Source organism: Coprinopsis cinerea (assembly GCF_000182895.1).
Source record: "Coprinopsis cinerea okayama7#130 chromosome 2 map unlocalized cont3.2, whole genome shotgun sequence".
Taxonomy (NCBI): Eukaryota; Fungi; Basidiomycota; class Agaricomycetes; order Agaricales; family Psathyrellaceae; genus Coprinopsis; species Coprinopsis cinerea.
Window position 1 is genome coordinate 702,934 of NW_003307543.1, and position 27,351 is coordinate 730,284.

Sequence of the window (27,351 nt, forward strand, 5' to 3'; positions counted from 1 at the left end):
CTGTCCGTACCCATCTTTACTCCCTCCTGAACGAAGCACGGACATCAAATCAAGGTGTAAACAAGGAGAAGAACGACCCACCATTTCTCCCTCCCTCATCGACTCTCTTCGACATCCAGACCCATCGTACTGTCCACCAATAATTCCGACCCTTTTCCAATATCTTCTACGCTGTTCAGTCTGGAAGCCCGCGAGAATTCATCTGCGAAGAGCAGGAGGGTTGGGTTGGTGGTGTAGCAGTGTAGCAGTGTGTGACAGAAAGAGTGGACACGCTTGTTACCTCATACGACCAGCTATCCCGACAACCAAACGGCATAGTTCTTCTTGACTCCAGATCATCCCATGCGACGCTCAGAAACGACACATCCCTTCGTTCGGCCTGTCTTCAAACTTCAGAACTTTCAGTCACCGCCATTCGAGGCACCGTCAAGCCCAGCCCCGCGTATTACATTCCTCAGCGACAACTCACTATCATTTACTACGCAAAAATCAAGCCTCAAGACTTCTCGCCCATCCTCTCGGCCGCCTTCTGCTATCCACTCGCGGCAAAGTATCCTACAGTGTGGTCAGGAATACACCGCGGCCATCTTCCCCAGCCGGCGACCCAGGAAGGGTCGCCGTCCCTTTACGGTTACTCCCTTTTCAATTCAAATAAACCTTGATTGTTTAGCACAACCCTTGCCACGTTCAGCCTAAGGCCTAACACGAGTACGGGTACCGAACGGGTTACCCGCGGGTATATCCGTGGGAAAACCCGTCGGTACCCGTATCCGCGAGTACAGGTATGAGACCTCGGGATTTAGGCGCGGGTACGGGTACCTGCGAGTAAACTCGCGGGTACCCGCGGGTTTTCAAACGAAATTGAGTCTATGTCTGGCTTGAATACAAGCAGAATTCATTCATTATTGTTGTTAACTACTCTACACTAGAGCCGGGGCTTTGGACAAGGTTGCGAGGGGGTCTGTCGAGCGGTTCAGTCAGTCAGGCTGGACCTGACCAAAAAGGGAAGTCCGATCACTGACCTTTGATGGCTCTCGTAGCTCTGCTTTCGCGAACAAGTTCACGAGATGGGCGTGGCAGGGAATGCCATTTGAGAACGGGCGAAATCTAAGTAGAACAATTATGTTAGTCAAACGGTATCATTAGGGCACATAATGTATATAAATTCACTCACTTTGCCACAAAGGATTCAAAGTCAGTCAGGGAAGCTTGATGAGCATTCCGGGTTTTCGGGCAGTTGTCTTGGGTGAAGGATCGCATTTTGGGTTGTTGTCTGGGTTGTTCCGTCGTCACTACTGTATTTATGTCAATTATATAGTTAGAAAGCTTGTGATATACAGGGGAAAGGTTTAGAAAAGCGGCTCGATGAATTGAAGGAGCCAAGCTCTTCACTAATTTGCACCGGCTTGGCCTGTCCGAATTAGTCAAGCGCTCCGCTCTTTACGTTCGCCAAGTGGACGCACATCCTTCGCTTCCACCAGTTTGACCGCAGCGCCCGTGTCGGTGAAGGCACCCACTTTCCCACCTCCAGGCCAGTATAAAGAGATGTTTCCGCTCTCTAGCTTTCCCCCATCATCACCAACGCCCCTCCACTCTCCATTCTCTCCCTCGACGCCAGCCAGCTTGGCGCTGGCGGGTATACCTATCGCCAACTTTCGCCACCTCAAACACCCGCCAAACCCGTGCAACTCCGATCGTTGTCGAATGCCGGCCATGTCATTGGCCAGAGGAACAGACTGGAGCATGTTGGTCAGTCAGACCACCTCACGTATTGGTTGTCGATGATGGACTAACTATTCTGCAGCCTCGACTAGCCTGCCTTCGACTGAAGTTGTCGTCGGGTGCCTGTCCGTCGGCCTCCCGTCTTCAGCCTTCGTTCTGGACTTAATATGGTGAGTTGTTCTCCGTCCTTGTTGGTTCTCTTCTGACTCCACTTCGTCATGGCCCGTTCTAGCGCCAGGGACAAACGACCTACCCAGAAAGCTGTCGAGTACGCCAACGTCACCGCCGCCCTCAAGCGTAAACGACGTGCCACCGACGACGACGAATCGGAGAGTGGCGATGACGACTACGTGGACAACGACCCCGATGACAGCTCTAACCCCACGGGAAAGAGCCGGTCCACTCCCGCTGCGGTCATCGATGTCGACGAGGACGACGAGGAAGACCCCAGCTCGCAAGAAGACACCGCCGACGCTCAACCACGCCGCCAAAAGGAAAGTCGGGCGCAGAAGGACAAGCGCACCTTTAACGAGCGATACGATGTTGGAAACTCGACAAACCAAGAAGTTCTAGGTGAGTTCCCCGATTATTTGGTTTCCGGAGTCTTCTAACCCTTCCGAATAGAGAAGCAGATGGGTCAATGGACCTCGGAGGTGTACCAGCACTTCCACCTACCTCCGAAGATAATTATCACCGCCGAAAAGAAAGTGAAATACGCCTTCCAGTGTAAAACGTACGTCTCTTCTCCCGGCTTCCTGTCTGGTTTGTTGCTCACGTTGTCTTCAAGCAATCCCTCTATCGTTGTCCGACGCAGCCGCGATGACAACTCGACCAGCAACCTCAACAAGCACATTGAGCGTTGCGTACCAACACCGACATCACAAACGCAGACGCTCGAGACTTTCGCCCACGGCTCCACCTATAGTGAGGCGAAGCATCGTGTCAACATCACGCTCTGGGCTGTCCGTCGTCGTCGACCGTTCGCCATCGTCGCCGACCCCGAACTTTTACAAGTGTTCACGGATCTGCGTGCTGACTGTGTCACACCCAAGCCCTGGACTGTTTCTCGAGATGCTCAGGAGATACACAAGATCACCCGTGAGTCCTTGATTGAGTGGTTCCAGGTAAGCCCTCCGTTGTTAGGCTTGATACATGTATCTGATGTCGGCTCTTGTAGAAATTCAAAGGAAGATTGCACGTTGGCGCAGATGGTTGGACCTCTCCCAACGTCATCTCCTTCATAGGTGCTACGGTTCATTTTGCGGTCAAGGGGAAGATGGAGTCCTTCGTGCTCGATTTCATCAAGTGCACGAAGGCCCATACCGGTGTTTACCTGGCTGGTCGCATTGCCGAATGTCTAAAGGCCTATGGCATCGATAGAAAGGTTCGATATTGATTTGTTTCATCTCGTTTCCCTCCGTTTGTCTGATAAAATGAACACTAGGTCCTCGGGTTTGTCTGTGATAATGCTAGCAACAACGACACCCTCGTCACCGAACTCAAACGTTTAGTCCCAACTTTCTGTGGCTCAAAGTATCGTATTCGATGCTTTGCACATGTCATCAACTTGGTCGCTAAGGTATGACATCGTCCTTCGTATATTTGGGTCTATCTATTCACTGATTTGTACTGTTACTCTAGGCGATGCTTGCTCCATTTTCAGGCAAGGCAACAACGACCATTCCGCTCGAAGACACCAGTGCACTCGACACCATGCTCGCTGGCCTTGAGGATGCGGAAGGAGAGGGTTTGTTTGGTGATGAAGACGACGAGAGTGAGTCAGAGTTGGAGGACGCAGGCTCGGATGATGAAGCCAGGATTGTGGAGGTGCCCGACGACGATGAGGTGGCGCCTGAAGTTGCCTCCTTTGATGACGACATGCTGATGGAGGTCGAGAAGGCTGCAGACGTTGACGTCTCCCTCCCTGCTCTGTCGTTGGCCGATGCAAAGGCGGGACAGATCGTGTTAACGAAGGTGAGTCCTATTGTTTGATTGATGATCACGGTACATTCATACTAACTCATTTCTATAGCTTCGCAAACTTGCTATCAAAATCTTTCATAGCCCTACCATCAACGAAGAGCTTCGGAAGGCATGTAAGCAGCACAACGTCAAGTATCGTCGCATTGTCCGCGACGTGGCGACTCGGTGGAATAGCACCACCGAGGTCATCAAATCCGCCCTCGACCTCAAAGAACCACTGAACCAGCTTGTGGTGCAGACCCAGTTTAATAAGGCGGGAGGTGTCCGACTACAGCGATTCAGTCTCGACAACACCGAGTGGGAGATCTTGAAACAGTTGGGTCCCATGCTTGATGTAAGTGTCTCGCCTTGTTCAAATATTGGGATGACTATGGCTTACTCTTCAATACTTCAGATGCTTCTGTATGTTACAACCGAGGTCTCGAAAACCTCGGTACCCCTGATCCACGACGTCATTCCTTTCATCGATTCTTTGACGTCGTGGTTCGAGGATTACATCCGTGACATTGATCTCCACCCCACTGTTCGACATGCTGCCCTTCGTGGCATGCTGATGATGAACAAGTACTATGCTCGCACCGATGAGGCCGTCATCTTCCGTATTGCCATGTGCAAGTCCCATTTCTTATTATCTAGACCTTGTCGTTTGTCTGACCCACTACCAGTGCTCCACCCTCGAATGAAGGCCAATTACTTCACTCGCCACAAATGGCCGGCAGCTTGGATCACCGAGGCGAAGGAGATCACTCGCAGGGAGTGGTTAGATAATTACAAGACTGCCTCGAGTGCTACGTCAGCTCGAAATACGCCGGCGGCTGCCCCGGTTGATGCTCAGTCAGATGTGAGTTGGTCTTTGAGTTCGCTATATCTTCACTGTCACTAATGGATTACTTCAGAGGTTTTCGAAGGCTCGTCAGCGAGTGAATGAGTACCGTGACATGGCACCTGACGACGACGAGGTGGATGCGTTGGAGGAGTGGTTGTCGACCCCTCCTGTGAAGACCAAACTTGACCCTATCAAGTATTGGTTTAAGCAGAAACAGGACGGCCACCCCCTTGCGCAAATGGCGCTAGATTTTCTCTCTGCCCCCGGTATGTCTCGTTATTCATATTGCATGCTCTTCTACTCATGTTCGTTGCTCTAGCTACGTCTACCGATGCCGAACGAGCATTCTCGCGAGGGGGGCTCACAGTTTCAAAGCTGCGACATGCCCTTTCAGCAAAATCTGTTCGGGCAACGACTGTCTTAGGTTCGTGGGCTGAGCATGACTGGGTGATTCCTCGTGCAAAGCTTTACGAGCACTTCAAAACTAAGAAGCGACGGCCTAAGAAGAAGGCCAAATTGGATGAGTCTATTGCAGGGAGTAATGTCATTACAGTAGAATAGTTTATCAATCAATTTCTTTTTGCTTTCTATCCCGATTTTCTCTGTCAGACTTAGGATTTGACAGGTATACCCGTGGGTTTACCCGCGGGTACCTGCGTGGATCCGTCGGTGACGGGTTTCTGGAAACCCGCGGGTATATACCTGCGGATCCGGGTACCCGTTTTGGAAAACCCGTACGGATGCGGGTATGACTCTTTTGGGCGGCGGGTACCTGCCTGGCGGGTGCGGGTATATCCGTACCCGTACTCGTGTTAGGCCTTAGTTCAGCCTGAACCACGGTGTTGAGGGTTCCTCGTCGACTGCGGAGTCGCTTGTCCTCTAGGACTTTATCACCTCATTCCTCTCTTCTTTTAAGCCGTTCGCTTTTCACTGTTCTGAATCTCTCCATTCGTCTGAGCATAAACCCACTGTCCACCCGTAGTATACCATGGCCCCGCAGCTTGAAAATGGCTGGACATCGTTCACGACAGCTCTACTTTCCCCAGACGCGAAACGACGAGGAATCATGTTCCAACTACCTAACCCACCTCCTCGAAAACCACTAGTGCTCCCCGTACGTCCTTTCATAGTCACCTTTCCGAATCTTTTCGAGGTTTTCTAACCGCCTGCCATCATATAGGCCCTTGAAGAATTCATCTGCTCACAACCAGGCACCTTGGCTTGTCGCAATTTTCGTCCACCGGTGAGTTCGTCGTCACCTCTATACACGTCAACCATCGCTGATGTAGCGGGTTTCGCTAGGACGTTTCAGTTACTCAGCCATCGAGAAATGAGCGGTCTCTGATATCGAAAATACGTTCCTGCATATCCCAAAAGAAGAGAGCAAAGCATAACAATGAGGACCGGGTTGAGGAAGCAGTCTCGTCTATCAAACCAAGCAAGGGCAAGAAGCAGCTGGCAAGTCGAGTTGGGACTGTCATAAAGGTGGGCCGAGCTTCTCTGGCTATGTGTTACATTGCTTATCTCGAGTGCAGAATGTTTTGCGATGGCTCGCGGGGCCGACTCCCGAGCTGAAGTAGCAACCTCGTACCAATGTTTTACTCCATGCTCTACCCTGGCTTTGCCTCGAAAGCGTCTTCGCCAACAATACTGTACATTCAACCATATGCCTTCCACCGGACTTTTCTTCGAAACACGTTGCTGCCCTGGGTGCCACGAAGCTTCTCGCGCCTTTCTTGATCTCGCTGTCATATCTTTTGCTATGCATACTTTCACTTTTTTTTTCATTTTCGTATATCAAGTTGACCCTTCCTCAAATTGTATCGCTACTTCCGATCTCGTATATAGGTCTGCATTTATGCTGTTGCTGTACTCTATGTCACCTTCTCTGTACATAACTCTTGCTGATTGCTTACATTTGTTCATTACTTGCTGGAAGTGGGCAGTACGCGCCAATGCCACATTCAAGTTGGCTGGTGATCATGAATTTAAACACGAGTGCCGTCTTCCTGGGCAGTGTCAACACCCGTACTATTGCTTTCAATGAAGGCCAGTGGCCTTGAAACTCTCGAATCGTGCCCGCTCCAGGACCTGCCTTCTACCACACGAAGAAGCATGATATGTGGTGCAAAAGCCTGTCACGACGAAGCCTCCGCATAAGCGCCTGTATCACCGGGACGAAGGAGTAAAGGCTTACCGTCACGGATAGCCATAATACCCTTAACCAGTGCGTAGAGAACTTGTCTCGCTTCCCCCGGAAAAGCGAACGCAAAGAAAGGAAGACAGCCAATCCGAGAAGGGCCGAGGGCACTGCGGCTTCCATTAAAATCGCAATCACAGTATCGTGCGGCGAAGGGGTGTCGATACGGAGATTTTCCAACGCCCTTCTGGCTCTGATGACTTTGGTGGAAATGGCGAGGGTGACAGTGAGGTTGATCATCACAGAGCAGAAGACGCTGATCCCAATGCCTTCGAATTCTGTCACCACATCGTAGCCCAGGTTCGCCCAATTGTCCTGGGAGAACACTTGTGCGGCGGAGACAGCCCAGCTGACTACGAGAATGCCGTGGTTAGTGAAATGAACGTGTTGCCTTGAGAAAAGTGACTGACTTATTGAACCGCAGAGCATTCCAATGACTGTGACATAAACGACTGGGACTCCACAGAAGACTACCGTGCAACGGTAGACCTGGTTATTTTTGTGTCCATAGAGGCTGGGGATGATGAACATATCGCAGAAGGCATACTCACCATCAAACCATCCGCCAAAGTCAGGATAGCCTGTAGTAGACAAGATACTACTGAATCTAATAGAAGGGCTTTATGCGGAACATGAACTGAAAGCTGCAGGCAGCGGGAAGTTTCCGCCGGAGAACCGGATATGCACCTAACGATGGTTTCTGTGTTAGCGCCAGTTTCTGCCGGGTCTGCGGGGCCGACAACCCGCAGTCTCGCTGCTGTTGACAGCTTAAACGTGAAGGCATAGATGTATGCAGCTGCAGCGCCGAGGTATGCAACGGAAAGGCTCAAGCATGCGAAAGCAAACGGTTTGCTGCAGGCGCCTGCACGGGACCATAGATTGCGGAGTATGTGACATGCAAGGTAGATTTGCAGGGCTAGTTCGATATACGTGAGCGCTCTATCGATCATAGGCCAATTACATACCTGATGACACTGTGAATAGCGCTACGCAGACTAGATCATCAGCAATGTCCTCACCGTCTCAGACGGTGAGGATTGGCCCAGAAGCTCAGGAGCCCAGACATAGTAGGCGTTGGAGGAGAGTTCAGAGTGTTACGGCAACATACTGCGCCCACCCATATGGTTTAAATTGACAGTCCCGAGGTTCCACCTTGCTTGAGATTCAGTGTCGGTCAGTAGCATCAAGTCGTTGGAAGGAATGGCCCAAATCAGCAACCCTGGCAGCAAGGACGAAACCAAGTTCACTTTAATCAATGCGTCAGGGGTTGGTTGCTTGGCACTGCTTGAGATTGAAGCCGACACCGTCTCGCGACGCCAAGCCTCCTGTAGGCTCTCCAACAATTTAACGTTTTAACCCTCAATCCATCCTGCAGAAAGCTGAGAGGGAATTCCAGCTTTGAAATCGCTAGCGGATTATTCGGCCAGTAGTTCTTGTGACATTCGGCAAATGTCTGCTCATTCTGTTCGCTTCTTCGGGTGTCCAGTGTTGTAGTAGCCTATGGATGGGGCCCGACTTGAAGGATTCAAGTTGGAGGTATTGTCATGCAAAATCCTGTCGCGAAAGGGGTTCATCCTGTGCTATCATTCGGTTAAAGAATAGGTGGATTCTCTGACCTTCTGCGTCCATAACGTGTCTAAACATCCCTGCCGGGCATCCAAGTCGGCGCATTCTTCCTCAGGCTCCATGGTCGCCCAGTCCAGTTCCTTGATTGTTCCACGAACCTACGCGTGTCTTCTTACAGAATGCCCGCTCACACACACTGGGAGAAGTATTCAGGATATTTTGGGCGCGTTCTTCACACTTCGCGGGGGCCGAGATGTGAATCAGACTTCTAAACGCAGGGTCGCAATTGCTCTTCTTCCTTGCAAAGTTGGCTAGTCAGACCGCCACCCATCGGTCTCCTTACCTAGCCACGTCGAGCGGAAGGACGCGAAGAAATCATCAGGTAGCAGGGCTATCTCGTTGGCGAATATCAAGGGGTATGTGTTCGTTCGTTCATTTAATCAAATCTTCCAGTGTAAGAGTTGATCATGATCGGAGTACTCTCGTCGCGAAGTCTTGCATCCTCGTGGTGATATCACCTTTCCACTGGGACGTCTCTTCGACTTCGACTCTACTCCATACAAGCCTGCTATTGATGATGGAACCCACCCTTCGCGGGGTATTGAGCTCATATTTACGGTATAGGCGCCCTTTTGATAAGATTTGGAAGACCAATGGGACATGCTTCTAACATGAATTCTGATCATGCGTTGTGTGGCTCACTGCCTCCCGTGTACTCGATACAAAGGCTCCGTAAGGCTTGACATCTGCCATTTACGCCCATTACACCGTGTCACCTACAATCTACCCAGGCAGTAATCGCCTTTCACTCTTCCAAATTCCGCGATGCAACACCCCAGGACGCGACTCTGCTTCGATTCCTTCAATCTTTGCCGCAACGCATGATCTGCGTCGTCATTGAAGTTGAAGGTAAGTAACGCTTTCGTCACTCTGCATCCGCAGTAGAGGGGTCTCCTCGCCGGTCTCGAATGATGAGATAACCCGTTTGTCGCGCAGATGACGATGGTCGAAAGGCGTCGTGACCGCTTGTGCATGCGGTCGATGACGAAATGCGGGGTCAGCGGTCGATGCTGAGCGCTCGTCAGGCGCAAACCGCCGACTTTCAAATCCAACTTCGCATTCACATTGTTGCTATCCATTCACGAGGGCGAAATCAACAGAAAGGTGTCTGTACTCGCGTATCAACCTCCAGGGTGTCGGATTTGAATGATACGCGATGCAGAAGAACGTCCGGCTCGAGCCTCGAGTGACAGTTGTACTTATAAGACCTCTGGCTAGAGCTAAAGAGCATCAGTCGAGTGTTGTTGTTGTTGTTGTTGTTACAATTTGAAAAAGCTAGGGGTGTAATGACATCAACAGAATCTGGAAGTACAACATGAAGTTCCTTTGCTTTCTTCATCATTCCAAATGACCAAAGCCCAGCATTTGCGATTTAAGGGCTTGGGAGGCGTTCATCTGGTTTCAGGGATGTAAGGTTTACAGTTCTGTGGCGTCGGAGGGGGAAGAGCGGGAGGGCTCGGGGCCGATGATATCTCAGATTTCGAAGGTTTACGCGCACCAAGGCGAAGGCCATTCCTGTTTTCGTCTTCGTGATCTGGCTTCTTTGCGTTTCCGTGCAACGGGAACAATCCTCCTTCATTCCAAGGGTTGCTTCTGAGAAGGTGGAGCTGGGTACTACTGTATTCAATGAGCTAAGGAGTGGATGGGATCCCAAATAGATAATGATCCCATCTCGATGGGAACGAGGGGGTGTTAGAGCATCCTTTTGACGCCGGGAAATGGCGAGCGGAGGTCGGACGAGGGGTCTAGTGACCTCTGGTCCTCGGTACTTACTTACCTCAATGCCTAATCAATAGATTTGAGAGGCGAATAGTAGACCTTTGGCTATTGGAATCTAAAAGCCACCTAGAACCATTATTTTTTGCGGACCGCTGTCTCGGGACTCGGGAGTCGGAATCTTGGTCCTCGTTTATATTGCATCGATGTTCTCTTGTGGGCTAACAAGGGATCAGTAGTCATGCCTTATTTTAACTGCTTTCTAAGTTAACGAGGGTAGGTACGAATATTTAAAGCCGATTTAACAACTACTTGAAGGAACTGGAACCCATCACACTGATTAATTGCTTTAAGGGCTGATATCTCTTGCATTCTTACGCAGACCTGTACGTACTTTGGACAATCTGCGTAGTTACTTGTTGCTTGCTCGGAGATTTGGCATGACCTAGGCACCAGCAACTGGGGTGTGCACACAGCCCGGTGAAACCGCCAGCGTGATTAAACTGGCAGTTTGATAGTAGTAGAAATCGCGACGTCTGCGATGCCTTGAACGCGTCTTTACGCGTCATTACGTTGGAAATGTCCTTGAAAGAGCTCTTTATGAAGGAAAACGCGTCAAAAAGTTCGGGAGAAGGAATAAGATGGACGTAAAGTGTTGCCTCTCGCGGCCGTGGGGGTGGGCTGTCCCCGTGTGGCTGGCGGGAGTGATCCGTATATCTGCCATGAGGTCGGTGATAGTAACATCAGCTGTTAAGAAATACAAGAGCCGTATCTCAGCGGTTACTTCAGTTTGGGCCTCTTGTTCTCAGAGTTTTCCGTCGGTCATAGAACGTCGGGCGTAAAGAAGACAGTGAGAGCATGCGAGTGAGAACATTCCTCCTGTTTGTGTATACGTTGCAAACCCGGGGAAGACCCGCAGACTTGAGGGACGATTCAATTATTCGATAGGCCGCAGATGACGAGGAGAATGACGTGAAACTCGAAGATTCAAGCTGCCAAGCTAGTACTTAGCTGGATTCTGAGGATGATTGGACGCAAGAATTCCACCCAAGGCAGCCGCTGTGGACTGCGCTAACGACGTGACATCTGAGCGGCACGAGCGCGTCCTTATGACCCTCTGACGCGATTCAGAGTTATGTTTGACCGAGTCGGCCGGTGCTGTTGAGTGGGGAATGCAGATATCAGAAATGCAATCGAGAGGCCCGGTTGGCCATATGTACTCGTGATGGGTAACTGTGAATTCTAAATGTCCAGTACTTGAGTATGGCGCAGGACAGTGAGACGACTAGAGTGACTCCAGGCTATCTGAGATAATTAAATATGGTGAATTAGAAGGGAATTGGCAGGGTCGGATTTGCAGTTAATTCAGGAGTAAATGGATAAATGGAGAATTTGGAAAGAGATCTGGCGGTGGATCTGGGATTCCTTCACACCTGGGAAATTATATAAGTCCGCGAGCTTTTGGAATTTTGGCGTGTCCTCCTTCCCTCTGCCATCCAAACGCACTGCGCGAGGCAGCTGCTCGTCGTCGTCGTCGTCCGCACCGTCGGCACCACTCTCATCGACATCTACAACGTCAAAATGCCATCCCTTCGTCGCACCGCCTCCTCGCCCTCAGTACGCTCGTCACCGTACGGCTACTCAAGCTCCTTAAGTGGTGCCCAAGCCGCGAGAGGACACGGTCACAGACGTTCCTCGGGGTCCGAAATAACCAACAGGCGTGTGCTTGCCGATATCGAGTGGTGGAGAGTGACGGCCGGCCAATGCGAGCCCGGTGCTGGTGACCTAGAGTCGGAGGAACGAACCAGTGACGTTGTCCAGAACAATGTCACTGCTGGCGGCCTTGCAGGCGCCGCCTTTTTTGAACCCAGTATTGGTGTAGAACACCTATGGGCACCGTCCGCGTTGTGGCCCACAACAGATGTGCGTGATTTCCTCATATTATGTCGCGGGCCCGGCAGTCAGATAGTGCCTGAGCCGTATCAAACGTCCTGTGTTTCATTGCAATTTAAGTCTGATAAGGCTGTTCGACGATGCTGACACGAGCGTTTCCCTTACAGACATCATTTTCTGTGCCTGTTGCAGAATTTGCAGCGCTCTCGATAGCCCCCCAAACGCCCGTCCGCCGGGCGCGTCACGATGGCCTGGAATCCTCGGCCTCATCCCTGGAATCCACTCCTGAACCAGCCCTTCTTACGTTCGAAGGTCTTTGCCTTGGCCTGTCAGACATGGATATGCATGGCAGCTTCTTTGAAGATGATGCCCCTCTAGCGTCGGTCTTGCAATTAGACAGCGGGATCGCCACAGGATCCCCAAGACCATTAACCCGCGCCCACACTTTTGCTGACTGTTTGTCCCTTCAAGACGACTTTGCGAACTGCTTTACCGACTCCCCCATCCCCCCACTTCTCTCGTTGCCCGCCCTGATCAACTAATCCGAGGAGCACACCCAATCTCATGCTACCCCTACCAGCAGCAAGCAACTCAACCTCATATATGCAGGCGTCTTTTCTCCTTAATGCCCTTCGTTTCCCTTTTTCGCGCAACCCATGCCCACCACAGCATCAACATGATCCATGACTCCGTTCTGATCTAAGGCATTTTTGAACGGGCATCGAATAGGCCCCTCGGCGCGTCCATATCGGCCGTTCTCCGCAGAATATATCTGACATCTCGCAATCATCGACATGATCCAGTACACGCCCACACATGCGCCCACACGCCTATCAAGCTGCGTCTTCATCTCTGTCCCGCGTTCTTGCTTACGCCTCACGTTGCACGACACGACTTTTCACGACCCTAAACTAAAACGCTCGGAGTTGCCTACTAGGAGGCTTTCGGAAGGAGGCCTACCTTTTCAGCTCTCGACAACCTGCAACAGTCTCGGACACATCATGACTATCATCCCGACGAATGGAGTGGTCCCGTGCGACATTCGCCCATTTTTGTTCCCTATGGCATCGACACATTTTCTCATTTCACTTCACGCATTCAATTTGTTCCCATCCGTTCATCTTTTTGCATTCCCGGGACGATTGGCGCCCGTGCACGACGCCCCTTTTCTTCCGTTACAAGTCTTCATCCTAACCTCATTTAGCATGGTATTCACCTATCTGTTCACGCATTTCTATTCTCAACCTTTTTCCAAGTCCCGTACTTTACATTTTATTCCCGTTTATATTGGTCACTTTCTAGCTTCATCGCGCTCGTCGGAAGTGACTTACGCTTCTCCGTACGAGTCACGACTGTCTGGGTTCCCCTGGGTTTTCGCTCGTCTTTGTTCCTTTTTCCTGGCTTCATCACTCCATTGTAACGATTAGACTATGCATTCCCTCACGCCTCGTATATGTCTCCCTTGTTATCGTTTCGTACTTGCTCTCGATTGTACTAACCCTGTAACGACCTTAACGAAAGCCTCACCAATCACAACCACAATCCTAACCAAACCCCGCCCCTCTCTCATAAACAGCTTCTCGATCTCGTCCTGACTGGTTTGTTTCTTGCTTTTACTGCTATGCTCCTCTGCTCTGGATCGCTCTCGATCTCTGTAATTTTACTCTTGGTTTGGCTTCTCGATTCAAAAATGCTGTAGCTAAACATGGTTTCAAAAAGGCTTTCTTTTGGGGGTCTCTTCTGGAATTGCGATCTATCCCCCGTCGGCGCCATGTTCTCTTCCTCGCAATTAACCCAAACCGCCGGGTGGTGTGCGCCTCTAGCTGCCAATTGTCAAAGTACGTATGCTTCCTTGCCTTCGCCTTCGATACCTTGTCCTTCTTGTTGTGCCGCTTTTCCCTTTGCAGAACTCCGACGCGTCGTGTCCACGCGTCGCTGCATACTCGATCTCTTAGCACCCACACTACCATCTGGCTGTACCTTGTCTTATTGTTCTTGCTACTCCTTTTAACCTTTACACTGATGTCTTTCTTCTCATACAAACCTGTAGATCATCATTAGTGCCGGATAAACCACAGGACTAGAAGCCTACACGCACCCACAGAATTCCCGATTCCGTTTTGCTTTGTCCGACGAGCGTTTGGGACTTTGGAGGCTCCCATGAATCCAATCCCGATCATTGTCAGTGTTCCATCGAAACATCTCTCTCGTTATCCATCATCCGCACTCAAATCACCCTCGACATTCGAGTACCTTCCATTCTCTCGCAAGATCGAAGGACGAGAACCCACTCGGACCCGTTGTCATGTCATGGGAGTCTCTCACAGACTCAATAGCAATACTCTGATATACTCTGCAACCTCGATACCTACATACAGGGAAAAAAAGAACACTGACAGAGCCTACATTCGGTGTTCCAAGCTTAAGTGCAGTTTTCGGACGCGCATATCATCGATCCCAGAGTTCTTCCTCTCAATTCTCCACCCGGCATTCTAATCTTTGTTCTGTTCTTCCTTTTCAAGTGTCTGTCTTTCTAGAAACATGTGATCTCAATCCACTCAGAACCTGTCAGAACGCTCCCGATGGTAATCCATATGTTCGCCGCTCCACTGGTGATGGACTCTCGCCTACAATCACGGCTGCACCTGAAGGTTGGAATCGGGAAAGGATGATGATGGTGACGGATACAATGTGACACCTGCACGCTAATTAGCCGCCAGACGCGGCACGCGGCGCGTAGTGCAAAATTGAGAGTAACAACGCGTGTTCGCATTAATTTCAATCCTGGCTGACAGCCTGCCATTAGTGTCAGTTGAGTAGTAGCAGGGTGAATGACAAGACCGAGGTATATTAAGCAGTGAGGGCGGCAATCTCAATCGCACAACTACCGCAACTTGAACGGCGTTGACGTCGTCCGAGCGTCTGGCCGTCGGCGAATCGCGAGAAAATTGGCTGAGGGGATCCGCATGCGGGAGCGACAGCGATTTTTCAAAGAGTTGTCCAAGAACGTGAGATTGCCTGGGATTGCGCAACGCAAAGGGAGTGATATCATCCAAGTCGCGTACGGTATGTGATCGTCCCCCGCCTAATACACCGCCCATCATGCCCCTCGAAACAATCCTGCACGTTATGGGCCCAAGACTTTGGAAGGTAATTTGCCAGTTGCCCATTCCTGCAGGAGCAAGGTGCACCCGGTCAACTTGAACAAGGTCAGTGCGCATCCGACGAAAGGGCGGCGGTGGTTTGTGACGGGCGCTTATGATGATGGCCCACAAAAAGCCTCGGAGATCCGAATCACGCAGTCAGTGGAGATGTGAAGTCCTCCGACTGTTGCACAATGACTCGCGTCGCACGATGCGTCGGGGGGAGGGTGCATTGAAATGGGAAATTCAAAGGTTCGCCCAAGGCTGGCCAAGGCTCACGGGCGGCCGCACATCGGAAGGTGGGTGTGAAAGAAAAGAACGTTCTGCTCGGCTCCTTAGCACAACTGAGCGGAACAGGGAGAAAATATCAGCAAAGGAACAGGAAGAGTGTATGAAGACGAAGGCGAAGATTAAATGGTACAGAGGCATCGACAAGGTCTAGACAAAGAACAAAACCGAACAACGTCTCTACGGGCGCCAATCTGTCCAAGAACGTACTCGTCTGCCATAAACTGATTCGACGAAACACTTTCGGACACAACGTACAGTATCTAATCAAATCCTAATCCCCAAAAGCATGATTAGGGATCTCGCCACCGCCAACGGTTTGACAGCAGACAGCCGGTGATATCAGAGTGGTCGAAATAACACAAGGATTAAGCGCTGGACGATTCGTGGAGCGAAAGGGGTGAGATCCGATGAGACAAAAGTCATGAGATGTGAAGTCGATACGAGGGTCGGTCGTGGCGAAGGTGACATCGGACTAGGACGGCTTGCGAACGTCCTTGTATTCAATTAGAGGGGAGGTGGGTGTTAGGAGGGTGGTACCTGCGCCACAAGGCTTTCCTTGAACTGGTAAAAGCGTGCCAAACTTAATACACTGTGTCCCAGGCCCCCGAAAACGCCCTGGTCGGAGATCATTGGCGGCGAATCGGAAGCGAGGGTAGGAGATGGAGAGAGAAGGAGGCACCCATATAGACGGGAACATGGCAGGAACGCAAAAATGCAACCATGCGCGGGTTCCCCATATCCTGGCATGTTGGCCTGATAGCTTGAGAGGGCGATACGGCACTGGTACGAAAGAGCACGAGGGTACCATGAACGGAGACAAGGCATGAGCAAAGAACTCTTGAAAGCGGCCAGCGAAAGGCGGGGCGATGCGAGACTAGGGGCACAAGAGCCAGCGGGACCTGGAGGAGACTGAGGTATCTGGGATCATAGAGCATGTGCCAGACGTGCGTGCCTCCAATTGTCCACAACGGTCACCATCCCTAACGCATCATCCCAGCAATCATGGTCGGGCCAGCAACCTTGCTCCATGGTGACTTGGCCAACGGACCATAGCGGATCTCCACGTTAGGAGGAACGAGAGGTGGCCGTTTCGGCTGTTGCTGGTGTTGTGGGGGTGGTTGATGGTGCTGCTGCTGTTGCAGTGGAGGTCCCCGCAGAGGTGGTCCCTGTTGTGGAGGTGGTCCCGGTGGCTGCCCTTGTCGCATCTTCCAGGCATTCCGGATAGCTGTCGAGCGAGCGAGGAGCTAGATGTCACTTATCAGCGAGGAGTCGAAGGCGGACGAAAGCGAGCGAACATACAGCATCCTTTTCCACACCATCCGCGATACTATTGATGATCTTGTCAACGACACTCTTGTGGTTGCCGTGAGGTTTGTCGTCTCTGAACCTCATCATCCTCCATCGATTGATGTTGAAATCCCAATGCACCTCAACAATCCTGTCGTCGATTTGCTCGCCAGAGAGCTTCATCCTACATGTCAAGTGATTGGTTATAAATGCCGGTCTGTGCACCAGATGAAAGGGTCGTACCTCTCCCATTCCTCGTCATCGACATACATGTCATCATACTGCTCGTATCGTGGCACACCCCGGTCATCACCGCACCAGATATGAAGCAGGAAGAGTGGTTTGGCGTGGAAGTCTGGTTCTCGTGGATTGCTGGCCAGAGGCGGGAACCGGAGTACAAGCTTGAAGTCGATTGAATTCTCCGACGGAGGTTTCCACTTGAGACTGCAAACAGAGAAGCAAGGGACCGGTCAACACGAGGCTCGCTTAGCACAAGAAACCACCAACGCACATATTGTTATCCGTCCCCGGTGTGTAAGGCGTGTTCACACATGTGTAGATCAATCCGTCGTTGCCGTGGTGGAGGTTAGGAATGTCGACGTTGAAGACCTTTTCGACGTGGTAAGAGAGGCTGATGTCTTTTATTTTCACCCTGTACGTGTGGTGAGTACGGTCGAGTGGCACACGAGGTGGTGTAGACGTACGCAAAGGGTTGGGTCTCGGCTGTGTGGGGATGGTCGCGAAGCATGCGCATGTAGGGTTTGTACCACCATTCTTGCAGTCTCTATCGGGGGGTATATGAGTGGCGGATTGCGAAAGACGGTGAATACGACGCACCCCATAGCGCTTGTCGAGGGTCTTGGTCATCACGTTCTGGTCGTCGATAACCAGACAATCAAAGGCGAGGAAGCACATAGTTTCCTGTTCCGTGGATCAGCGAAATGCCCGACGAGTGCAGCTTTGAACAACACACCTTCTTCGTCACTGGGTCCACATCCAACACGAGCTCTCCGTCAATGAGGGTGTTCCTCAACAAGTTTCTCGGGTTCTCATGGTGAGGGAAGACGAAACCGAGTATTTGGCGATAGGTGTTGTGTCTGTCAATCTGCGCCATCTTTAGTGAAAAGATCTTCAGATACAGAACACTAAAACGTACCAAAAACACAACTTGCTCATCCGGTTGGTCTGGCGTTAACACGACCAGAAACAGGACTCGGATCCCATCAGACTTTTCGCAGACCCAGAAACTTGAATGGACGCCAAGTCAGTTGGACCGCTCAAGGTAACATTGTTCAAAATGAACGTACTCGTGTGATTCTAGCTTCTGCAAGTCTTTACTAGAGAAACTAACAGGTTGACTACCTGGAAATCTGAAAGAAATCCAAAGGTCAGAGGATTGCAAAGTGGCTGTTCGAAAGGTCCGACATACCGTTCATGGTCGAGGCCACACATTCTGGCTACATGGCCCTTGAGCCATCTTTCGTGGGGCGAGTGTCGCGGTATGAGGTGTCCAGGGAGCTCAGGAACTGACATTGAGGATAACGAAAGAGTTCAAGAACAAGTCGACAGCACAAGAGTTATTCGGGCTATTTTTACCTCATTTCCTTACGTAATTAGGGCTGTTCCCTCAAAACACGCGCGTCGTTCGCGACGACAATACTTAAATGGGGTCACCGACAGTCATGCAGAAAAAGTGGGTTAGAGTCAAGGGGAATGGAATTATGTTGTACAAGAGCAAAAGACAGTGCAAACGTGACAAGATATACAATGGTATTACAGAGCGCTCATCGGTCCTCAGCCCATTCCTATAAGAAACCTCGGTTAGTTTTCGATTAGTCGCGATCGTATTCAAAACGACACTTGCATTCTCCTTCTTGATTTGAGCCTGATAAGAGACAATTAGTTAGGAGACTGTTTGCCAAGAAAAAGATTGAGACTTTACCTCTTCCTCCGGGGTAAAGTCGTTCACGATGTTGAAGAGCTTGCGGATCTCCTCAGGAGTCTTGCCCTTGATCATGTTTGCCACCGTCTTGCATCCGACATCACTGAAGGGCCCCAGATCAATTTCAAGCCCTAGAGGATAGGCAACAGACAACTCACAGTAGAGACTTGATATCGAGGTAGTTCGCTGCGAGGATAATCTCGAACAGCATTTCCTGATCAACGCTGATGAACTTCTGGTCCCACTCGCTAATGTCAGTCGTCCTCTTGCGGGTCTCGTCCTGATTCTGCTCGGCATCTGCGGAGGGCAGAGGCTCGCCACGGTGGTGTTCGCAGTATTCCAGAACCTAGATGAACGGACACAAACAATGTGAGATCCCAGCGCAACCCACAACTTACTATGCAACGAGGCGTTGAAAAAACTCACCTTCTTCAGCACAGCTGAAGACACGTTGGGTAGCGGAATGGCTTGATCAGACTCGCCAACATCTAAATAGCACAGAATATGGGATTTAGTCCTCATGTCTTTGCAACGCAGGGCTCAAATGAGCGCGCTAACGGACGCACCCTCAAGCATGTTCTTGATGAGCACCGAGCGCTCGACGACCTCACGGTCAGCATTGAATTGCTCGTTGTCAGAAGTGGTGAGGAGAACCATTATTTCGAGGAAGTCGAGGGGATGAGAAAAGATTCAGATGCGAGGTAATTAAGAAGGGGCAACTGTGGTCCACGGAATGCAGTGCCTGTTACTTTATAGATTGCTCGTGTTATGTCACAAGACCCTCGGCAATTCCCGAACCTCCCCCCAGAATTGGCACCGTTCGTAGGCGCTTTTGACGTTGCTTGACTCCAAAAAAGCCTTCTGGCCGTCATCTCTCCTGCCGTCGAACTCATGTCCTTTCTGACTCGGTGTTGCGCCCAAGCGGGCAGGAACCCCTTCTCGCCCTTCGGTACGCGCCTTTCCACGACCAGCCAAACAAACGCATTGACCATCGCCTCTTTTGTTCAGGCCTCGGGTCTATTCGTACAGCAACAAAGAGAGCTGGAGGAACTGTTAACAATCATGGTGGTTCACCAGGTCAACGGCTGGGTGTAAAGAAGTTCTCAGGTGCGGTGCACATTGTATACACCGTTGCACAAACCTGACAAGTCATAATAGACGAATATGTGATCCCTGGTAACATTATCGTTAGACAACGCGGCACCTTGTTCCACCCAGGTCAACACGTACGTCTTTGACACGGCCTTCGTTCCTTTGTGGGCCCTTCCTCACAGGACAATTACAATGCAGGTCGGAATGGGACGCGACCACACGATTTTCGCAACTGCACCTGGTTATGTGCGCTTCTGGAAGGAGAAGTACATGCGCGGAGAACGGAGATACGTTGGCGTGGTGTTGGAGAAGGGAGACAAGCTTCCGAGGAATGAAGCCGAGCGAGGTACCAGCAGATATTGCCCATTCGTCAACCTCAACCACTTCCCGCAAAAAGGCCAGCCAGTTTCCTCATAACCCCTCCTCGTACCGTCGCGTAAGCTATAGTAATCCGTAATCATCTAATAGAGCATGCTTGCAGCCAAATCGTACCCGTCTGAATGGGCCTTTGGACACAATGGTTCCCAGTCAACCCTGTCGCTCTGGACCATTGGTCTTCTGGGTTCTGTGATCTCATAATGGTTGTTTCCTGGGACCCAGCAGGCTTGAGGACATAGCGCTGGAGTTCAATCTGGAAGAGACCATCCTTAACGGACTGCGCATATAGAATTAACCTCGACCTCACGACTCGAGTCAAACCGGAAGGGTACAAGGCTTCGTATATATGCAGATGAGATGTCTAATCCAGCAAGGAAGAGAAGGCATAGAATGCACAACAGAAGTGAGTAGAAAATACAGAGACAGCATATGCGCATCGGACAGTACAAGTAAAATTAGGACGCGATGGAATCCAGAGCATAGGAATAATGTGCAAGTATGTACAGGGAAAGCGAGTTGGATTTTGTAAGATCAAGGAGGATGAGAATCAAGGAGAGAAAATTATGAAACTAGGAGGAACGGTTTGGAAGGGGCCGTCAACGGATGCATGTACAGCGGTAAAATCAAGCATAAAGGAAGAGCCATCTTGAGCATGTGGAAGAATGAAGCCCACTAATCGAACGTCATCTTCAACTTGAACCACCGAAGAGCATTCTATAAACCCTCCAGGTAAGCAACACACTCAAACCCCAATAGAAAAAAAAAAAGAAAGTTTATTCAAATCACCTTCAACGCATTCACAGCTCGACGCTTCACACTCTTGCCATTGCCTGCCTTGGCGGGCGAAACCCCAGGGCTCCCCGCCTCGCTTGCACCGCGGTGTTTCTTCGTGTGGGGCTGACGCTCGTTCGAAATCGGCGAGTCGCAATTGCCGGCAGCAGTGCTCTGTCCACACTGTTAGTACACCTACATCGCAGCAGAACCACCGTCTGCAAATACTTACTTGTGGAGGCGCCTTGCGGCGAGTCGGTACTCCAGGTTCTGAGCATATGAATTCTTCCAGGGTCTATGGACAATATCAACAATTCAGCAAAGCTCCACATATCGAAATGCAGATCATAAGGAGAGGAAAGACACTCACAGGCAGTAACAGCCGTTTCGGCGGTGGAGGTTTGGGCAGACGAATCATGATACCCCGTCGTTTCGCATCGACAGAGAGTAGCGCAGTCGTAAACGAATCCATGTCTTTTTCACGTTGCGAAGTCATCCCTGGAATATTTCCGTCGCTTGCGAGTGGTCTGGGCTGTCTTTCTCTTCGAACCTCAAAGACCAGAGTGAGAAGGAAAAAGAGGGAAGAGGGGTGGAAGGAGGAGAGCAAGACAGAAAGAATGAAACGAGGAAACTGCCAAACGACTCCGCAGTCGATGAGATGCCCCCTCAGAATTGTAATTCAAGCAGAACGTGGCAAGGGTTGTGGTGGACAATCAAGCTTCATTTGAAAAGGGAGTAACCATAAAAGGTTGGCCGTCGAGGAACGGTGGTCGGCTGGGCGAAATGCCGTGGTACATTTTGACCACGCTGTTGAATGCTTTCCTTTCGTTGGATGGTGTAAGGCTTCATTGGTTGCATTCCCGTACGACAGCGATAGGGAAGATGTCGGGAAACGTATGATGCAGGGTCGGCGGTGGGCTTGACGATGCTTCGAAGGAGAACCGTTGGAAGGCTTGCAAGTCGGTAGAGATTCGAAGACAAAGCCGAATGAACGGAAGTAGTGTCTATGAATGTCGCATGGGATGGTTGGAGTCGAATGAACTGTATTAGTTGGGTGTAAGGATTGTTCGACCGATGAGGTAACAGGCGCGTCCACCCTTTCCTCCCGGTCACACACAGCTTCTCTACCGGCAGAAACCCTCCTCGTCGACGCTGGAAATATTGTATGAGCTCGTGTTCCGCGTGAGGGCATTGCGAATCAACTGTCGGAATTTTTGGTGGAGAGAGGACGATAGGGATAGAGGTCGAGCAGGGCCTGTGGGGGAGACCGAATGGTAATGCGTTCTTTGGGGTGGTCTGCAACGACATTGATCGTTCTTCTAGGAGAAACGGTCGGTACATCCATGAAGGCCGTGTCTGGACGAGCGCCGTGTGTTGGAATGGGAAGGGGGTGGGGACTCGGTCGGGTGGTAGCTTGCGTTGGCGGGGGGCCTTGGTACGTATTCGACGGGAAAGGCTGGTCCTTGTGACGTCGCTGACGAGTTTTCAGGCTTTCACCAAGGCCTCCAGTCTAGGAGACCAGTGCGTAGGCCTTGGACACAACGGCCTCAGACGACTGCAGGCGCTGATCGGTTCAGCTTGGGCAACTTCTTCGGAAATGGAATCTCTGGGGCCTTCTGGTACTGGGGACGTTGAGCATGGATCCTGAGTCTCATCGCCACTTCTTTGACTGGACCTTGGCCTGGAGTTGAACAGGACAGGGCGACATGCGGGTTTCTGCACGCGGGCTTCGTGTCTTGGGCGGGCTCGGAAAACCTTGGACCCCAGAGGCAGCTGTCCATTCTCAGTCGAGTCAATCGACACGGAGACAGTCTGGACACGTATTGCTACGCCAGCGCCGCCTCGGAATCAGGGACCGAGTCAGTGGGAGTCGGCCGGCGTCAGGGGCGGGAGTCGGGAGTCGGGCTCGACGCGGCGGGATGGGCGGTATCACGTGATGCCGACGCGCACTTGGTAGGCTCTCTCCCTTCTTCAACCAGACCACTACAACTGAGCAGCGATGCGAATCGACAGAGGTATGCATACATCCGCGTGACCTGGCCCATTGGGCCCCGAACCCAGCGTGCAGCAAAGCAACAAGAAGTCTTCAAGTCGGCGTCAAGACGGGAAATATGGAAGATAGACCGGGGAACGACCAGGTCACCAGGAGGAGCAGACGAATGCCTCTGAAAATATGCTCGCGCCGCACCAGACGTCGCAAGTGACGTTGCTCGGAAGAAATGCCCTCAAGAGCATCTGTGTGACCATTGCTGGTTGGAACCATTTGTCCGGGACTATGGGGCTGGCGAGTAATCGCAAGCACGCTGACCTCGTCCCGTGAATTCGAGGCTAGGCTGCTAAGAAGTCATTGCTCTTCTCAGTGATTATGAACCCTTGATCATGACCAGTTAAAGCTCACCTGGAATGCAACCAAAACCCCTCCTGGGTTTCGACTGATCCTCGTCGCCAGGGCCTCAGCGCTTCCTCGACAGGCGAAGGTTGTGGCAGCAACCTTTCCTGGCATGCCTCCGACGGGCCTTCCTTTATCTCCCACTTGCCGACTATTCCACCGCTGACCGGATGTCGAGGGAAACCACTCATCATCTGTCCGCTGTGCGCACGCTAGGGATTTTTCAACTTCAAGGGCCAAAGGTCCTCCATGACAGCGAGGTCGACCTTCACAGAAGAGTTCAAGCAGGTTGCGGTGGATGTAACGTCTTTGTCGCTGCGGATCGAACCGACCTTTGTTCGGTGGGATCCTGCGAAGGTCTGCCAGGGCTGTCAGCGACTGTAAGGCATTATAACGCCTTTTCACTTTACCTCCAGCTGACGCTCCAAATGAACGGCCTCCTGAAGCAAAGTGACTCGCGAATCGAGGCTCGAGTGGGCTTTGCCTCGTGGCCACTGGCAGCTTCCCAATTCCTTCCCCTCTCACAGCTGACTCCGAGCTCGTTGGTTCTTCATTTTCCAGCCGCAACTACCGGCTCCACAATGAAATCGATTTTAAAGCCATATTTCGACGCTGAAGATGCAGTTGTTTGAACAAAGTTTGCAGGGGGAGGGAGAAAGATCATGGCGGCTGGGATTGAAATGTGAAAATGGCGAGCAGACGATTTCGGTGTTGACCGACCGAGGACCCGAACCTCTCGCACAACCAGCGACCAACTCATCCAGCCACTTCAAAGCGACTCTTCTAACGTGAAGGACTCAAAACACCCTTTAGATCTTCTAGGCAACTCGGAATGTCCTTGCAATTTTAATCTGATTTTCTTCGGATTTTCAAAATCTGCGGCCCTCTGTAACGGCTGGCGCTGACAGCTGACCACCTTCGACCGCGCGGTTTACCGTGAATAGCACTCGAGAAACAACTTGACGGTCCTACCACGACATGGGGCTGCGGCTGGCATTGACACTGAGGGGCGCATGGTGCCCTCATGGAAACACGGTGACGTCGACCGACCACGATGCGTCCCATTCGCAAAACAGATCACAAGTGGTCTGCCTGTCCCAGGCTCGAGAAGGTGACCAGGACCCGACGCCAGAGGCATTTACTGCGACCTTTGCTCGCGTTCAAGCTCGGTTTACCGGTGGGATTCCAGTTTCGAAAAGATTGGTTCTGGATCCGATTTATCAGACATCTGGTGAGGCCACCCCCGCATCGACAGAAGCTAACCATGATTTTTGTCCCTAGTTAAAGATGCCTGCTTGACTTGGTGCTTGTCGGTGTCACCAGAGACAACCCCCCTAGCCCCAGTGGTCTCCTGCCCTCGCTCCCACAACTCAAGAACCAAATCTGTACCTCGTACGTGCATTTGGCAGCAGCACGCAGAGTTGTCTGCACACAGCATTCAGAGGTCGGCTTCAACAGACGCCCCTCCAATGTGTCCACGATCCTTGGACACCTCGTTCAACGTTATCAGGATTGAATGGCACGTTGGCGAAGAGCCTGAAGTTCCAGGTCATTCGGTGGCGGATAGACCTTATAATTGGCTCGAGACGTTGGGTGCCAACTACCTAAAGGATCTCTTTCAATGCATCGCGAAGGGCAGGAAGCGAGAACCTGATTATCGCATGCTCTGGTGTGGGGTGCGTTCCCTTATTGTTCCATATATGTCAGGGCTTCGCCGCCGAAAAGAAGCTTGGCCTTATATGATCCAGGGTGTTTGGCGCCCAGCCAATGTCTTTAAGCGCTCAATGTCCGACGTCCATGGGGAGGGCGAAATGTTCATACCATAATACAGAAGCTCTATCAGAGACCTTCCATCACGTAAGTGCTAGTCCTATGATAAAGCAGTGCCGCATAACCTAAACATACTCGAACGCAACTAAACGATCAGTGACTCTTGAACGAGATGCAACGATAAATATCATACGAACGGACGGGGAGTATGTAAGAGGAGTAATCCATCGCGACATCATCCTTCATGGACTCCTTCATGGAGACGAACAGACGATCCCAAACTGGTCATGAACTCTAAGTCCTCGTCCAGAACCACCTTTCGTCCGTTGTATAGCACGATTTCCTCTGGTTGGTGTCCGTGCTTGGCTCGATTTTCCAAGACCCAGAGCAAGTTTCCAATGGTAACTGGGATGACCTCCTCCTCCCCTTTCTCCTCTTCCTCGGTGTATTGAAATCGGTGGTTCTGAGGTGCTGGATTGAAATCGCAATCGAGGTGGAGAGTCCTTAGCCTTGGCAGTCGGATCGCAGTATGGACGCTCGTCGTCGAAGACTCGTCGTCAGGCCAAAGCAATGGGTCGCTTGTCAGCCATTTGATAAACCAAGCCGAAGCATATCCAGATCTGAGGGCTACCTCCTCCAAGAGGGCGCTTGAACCCAGGTATGTGACAGCGTCTGGTTCTGCTTGCAAATCCAAATGGAGGGATTGGAGACTGGTGAGGTCGAATAGACCGTGGTGCAAGAAATCTTCTACCGCTTGGTCGCCGCGTCCACGTGTCCCAAAGGCGATGCAAAGCTTGAAGTCAGCCTTTGGAGGGCTCCTGCCAGGGGGCGTACTGACACTTCTTCTGACTTTTGATAGGTGCGGTAAATCTTGTTTTTCTGTAGAGAATCCGATGCACCAGAAATGGTTCTCCAGAAAGCGACCACTTTGCCAGTGCCTGATCGCCATTGATGCTACGGGTAACTTGAAGCTTTGCAGCGAAGAGTCGGGTTGGGACATCCACAGGGACGAGAGAGTTGGGCAGAGGTCAGAGTCAATGGCCTCATGTCCATCCCCGCGTCCGCCGATCGTGCAATTAAGCTCGACTGACGCGGAGGACGGGAGTCGGATATGTTGGAGGAAGGTGATACACCGTCGGTACTCGTCGCCGACACGAATGAATTCGACACAAGGCAGAGTGACGGTCATAGGAGGGAATTCCGTGGTGGTATGGTCGTAATGGTCGGGGAGAGATTGCTGCAAATCTACAGTCACAAGAGACTGTGCCTCCTTCAGCATCTCCATGAACTCCACCGAAGACAATGGTTTGCGGCATCTGGCCAAGTGAAGGGAGAGGTCGGTCAAGTTATGGAAGGGAATTGAGTTTATTCTGGGGTTGCAATTCCAGAGAATGAGCTGCCTTAATTCTGGGGCATCCAACTTTACCGATGCTGCCTTGGGAATCAAAGCAAGATCGTCGTCGGGAACTGACAGGAAGTGCCTGAGTGAATCGAAAACGTCATTGTGACGCAGTGAAAGGCAGCGGAGATTGGGAACGCCATGGGTCGTGGCTGCCATGCGATTAACCATCGAGTTTAGGAAGGTGAGTGGGCCGTAAAATGCGACCTCTCTCAGTCGACGGGCGTCTGAGGTGGCGCGATGGAGGAGGTTTTCCCATTGATCCGAACTCTGCGACTCGGAGGAGTTTCCCCGCTCTTGCACTACTACCGTGACGGGCTGTTCCATCGGGCGGACCCACTTGAGCGATAGAGGTACATTCCTTGACAACCCCAACTTTGTTGCAGTCCAGGGGAGGGGATCAGAAGACTTGATGTCCGCCCATAGCTGGGGATGATTTAGGCATACGTGCCTCCATCTACGGTAGATGTGAGTAACGATGGGCCAACCCAGCTCTCTATAGGGCTTTCGAGCAATTCTGAGTACCAAAGGTGTGCTCCGTTTGTATTCGATGGCGATCCTGCAAAGGACTTCGTTGGGGAGCCGGGAAATTGGCGCCAAATCGTTTCGGCGACCTTTCAGCTGGAGGGCTTGTGACTTCAAAGTACTAACTTGAAGCTCCAGCTGGGCAATCTGAGAGTCCAGGGCGGAGAAAGGCGGGTTAGAGGAACTCGTAGCCATGGTTTAAGGACCAAGTGGGACACGAGTTAACGGCAAGGCGCTGTGCACATAGCACGCATGTCGATTGAGTCGGAGCAAAGTCGGAGCTGAAATCTGATCACTCTTCGGTGGACCTCGAGGTTAAGCGCCCAATGACTTATTATCCTTGTATGAGTCACATTAAGCGAGTCGAGAAAGCGCTACATTTTCTGCAACGGAAAAAG

At 51.4% G+C, this 27,351-nt stretch overlaps 10 protein-coding genes across 10 annotated transcripts; 4 read left to right on the forward strand and 6 right to left on the reverse strand.

The window, feature by feature from the left end:
* Positions 1–1,122: 1,122 nt before the first annotated feature.
* CC1G_01006 (hypothetical protein) lies at positions 1,123–5,092 on the forward strand (the record flags this gene model as incomplete). The annotated part of the gene is made up of 14 exons (XM_001832892.2): positions 1,123–1,128; positions 1,563–1,749; positions 1,805–1,892; positions 1,955–2,295; positions 2,347–2,455; positions 2,510–2,846; positions 2,900–3,106; positions 3,167–3,301; positions 3,364–3,696; positions 3,755–4,039; positions 4,100–4,304; positions 4,371–4,546; positions 4,602–4,797; positions 4,851–5,092. The coding sequence occupies 14 exons, from the start codon at positions 1,123–1,125 to the stop codon at positions 5,090–5,092; spliced, it is 2,847 nt and encodes a 948-aa protein (XP_001832944.2).
* Positions 5,093–5,519: 427 nt separating this feature from the next.
* On the forward strand, positions 5,520–6,111 carry CC1G_01007 (hypothetical protein; the record flags this gene model as incomplete). The annotated part of the gene is made up of 4 exons (XM_001832893.2): positions 5,520–5,645; positions 5,712–5,774; positions 5,834–6,016; positions 6,067–6,111. 4 exons carry the CDS (start codon positions 5,520–5,522, stop codon positions 6,109–6,111), a joined length of 417 nt encoding a protein of 138 aa, XP_001832945.2.
* Positions 6,112–6,519: 408 nt separating this feature from the next.
* On the reverse strand, positions 6,520–7,262 carry CC1G_01008 (hypothetical protein; the record flags this gene model as incomplete). Its single annotated transcript, XM_001832894.2, has 3 exons — positions 6,520–6,666; positions 6,729–7,084; positions 7,142–7,262. The coding sequence occupies 3 exons, from the start codon at positions 7,260–7,262 to the stop codon at positions 6,520–6,522; spliced, it is 624 nt and encodes a 207-aa protein (XP_001832946.2).
* Positions 7,263–11,568: 4,306 nt separating this feature from the next.
* Positions 11,569–12,633, forward strand: CC1G_01009 (hypothetical protein). The gene is made up of 2 exons (XM_001832895.2): positions 11,569–11,996; positions 12,134–12,633. Exons 1-2 carry the CDS (start codon positions 11,655–11,657, stop codon positions 12,506–12,508), a joined length of 717 nt encoding a protein of 238 aa, XP_001832947.1. The 5' UTR covers positions 11,569–11,654; the 3' UTR covers positions 12,509–12,633.
* Positions 12,634–13,151: 518 nt separating this feature from the next.
* CC1G_13851 (hypothetical protein) lies at positions 13,152–14,146 on the reverse strand (the record flags this gene model as incomplete). Its single annotated transcript, XM_002911770.1, has 6 exons — positions 13,152–13,156; positions 13,298–13,356; positions 13,466–13,618; positions 13,761–13,901; positions 13,947–14,010; positions 14,065–14,146. The coding sequence occupies 6 exons, from the start codon at positions 14,144–14,146 to the stop codon at positions 13,152–13,154; spliced, it is 504 nt and encodes a 167-aa protein (XP_002911816.1).
* A 2,234-nt stretch (positions 14,147–16,380) lies between these two features.
* CC1G_01010 (mRNA guanylyltransferase) lies at positions 16,381–18,220 on the reverse strand (the record flags this gene model as incomplete). Its single annotated transcript, XM_001832896.1, has 10 exons — positions 16,381–16,644; positions 16,700–16,871; positions 16,931–17,131; positions 17,199–17,339; positions 17,392–17,471; positions 17,525–17,608; positions 17,661–17,792; positions 17,844–17,934; positions 17,995–18,057; positions 18,117–18,220. The coding sequence occupies 10 exons, from the start codon at positions 18,218–18,220 to the stop codon at positions 16,381–16,383; spliced, it is 1,332 nt and encodes a 443-aa protein (XP_001832948.1).
* A 147-nt stretch (positions 18,221–18,367) lies between these two features.
* Positions 18,368–19,349, reverse strand: CC1G_01011 (SCF ubiquitin ligase). Its single transcript, XM_001832897.2, has 6 exons — positions 19,196–19,349; positions 19,056–19,117; positions 18,788–18,975; positions 18,630–18,732; positions 18,552–18,572; positions 18,368–18,492 (listed from the first exon to the last, which is right to left on the reverse strand). Exons 1-6 carry the CDS (start codon positions 19,284–19,286, stop codon positions 18,472–18,474), a joined length of 486 nt encoding a protein of 161 aa, XP_001832949.2. The 5' UTR covers positions 19,287–19,349; the 3' UTR covers positions 18,368–18,471.
* A 162-nt stretch (positions 19,350–19,511) lies between these two features.
* On the forward strand, positions 19,512–20,207 carry CC1G_01012 (mitochondrial 54S ribosomal protein YmL2). The gene is made up of 4 exons (XM_001832898.2): positions 19,512–19,578; positions 19,638–19,736; positions 19,788–19,855; positions 19,920–20,207. The coding sequence occupies exons 1-4, from the start codon at positions 19,521–19,523 to the stop codon at positions 20,136–20,138; spliced, it is 444 nt and encodes a 147-aa protein (XP_001832950.2). The 5' UTR covers positions 19,512–19,520; the 3' UTR covers positions 20,139–20,207.
* Positions 20,208–20,477: 270 nt separating this feature from the next.
* CC1G_01013 (hypothetical protein) lies at positions 20,478–21,428 on the reverse strand. Its single transcript, XM_001832899.2, has 4 exons — positions 21,241–21,428; positions 21,103–21,165; positions 20,886–21,044; positions 20,478–20,813 (listed from the first exon to the last, which is right to left on the reverse strand). Exons 1-4 carry the CDS (start codon positions 21,364–21,366, stop codon positions 20,772–20,774), a joined length of 390 nt encoding a protein of 129 aa, XP_001832951.2. The 5' UTR covers positions 21,367–21,428; the 3' UTR covers positions 20,478–20,771.
* A 3,836-nt stretch (positions 21,429–25,264) lies between these two features.
* On the reverse strand, positions 25,265–27,148 carry CC1G_01014 (hypothetical protein; the record flags this gene model as incomplete). Its single annotated transcript, XM_001832900.1, has 1 exon — positions 25,265–27,148. The coding sequence occupies one exon, from the start codon at positions 27,146–27,148 to the stop codon at positions 25,265–25,267; it is 1,884 nt and encodes a 627-aa protein (XP_001832952.1).
* Positions 27,149–27,351: the final 203 nt, after the last annotated feature.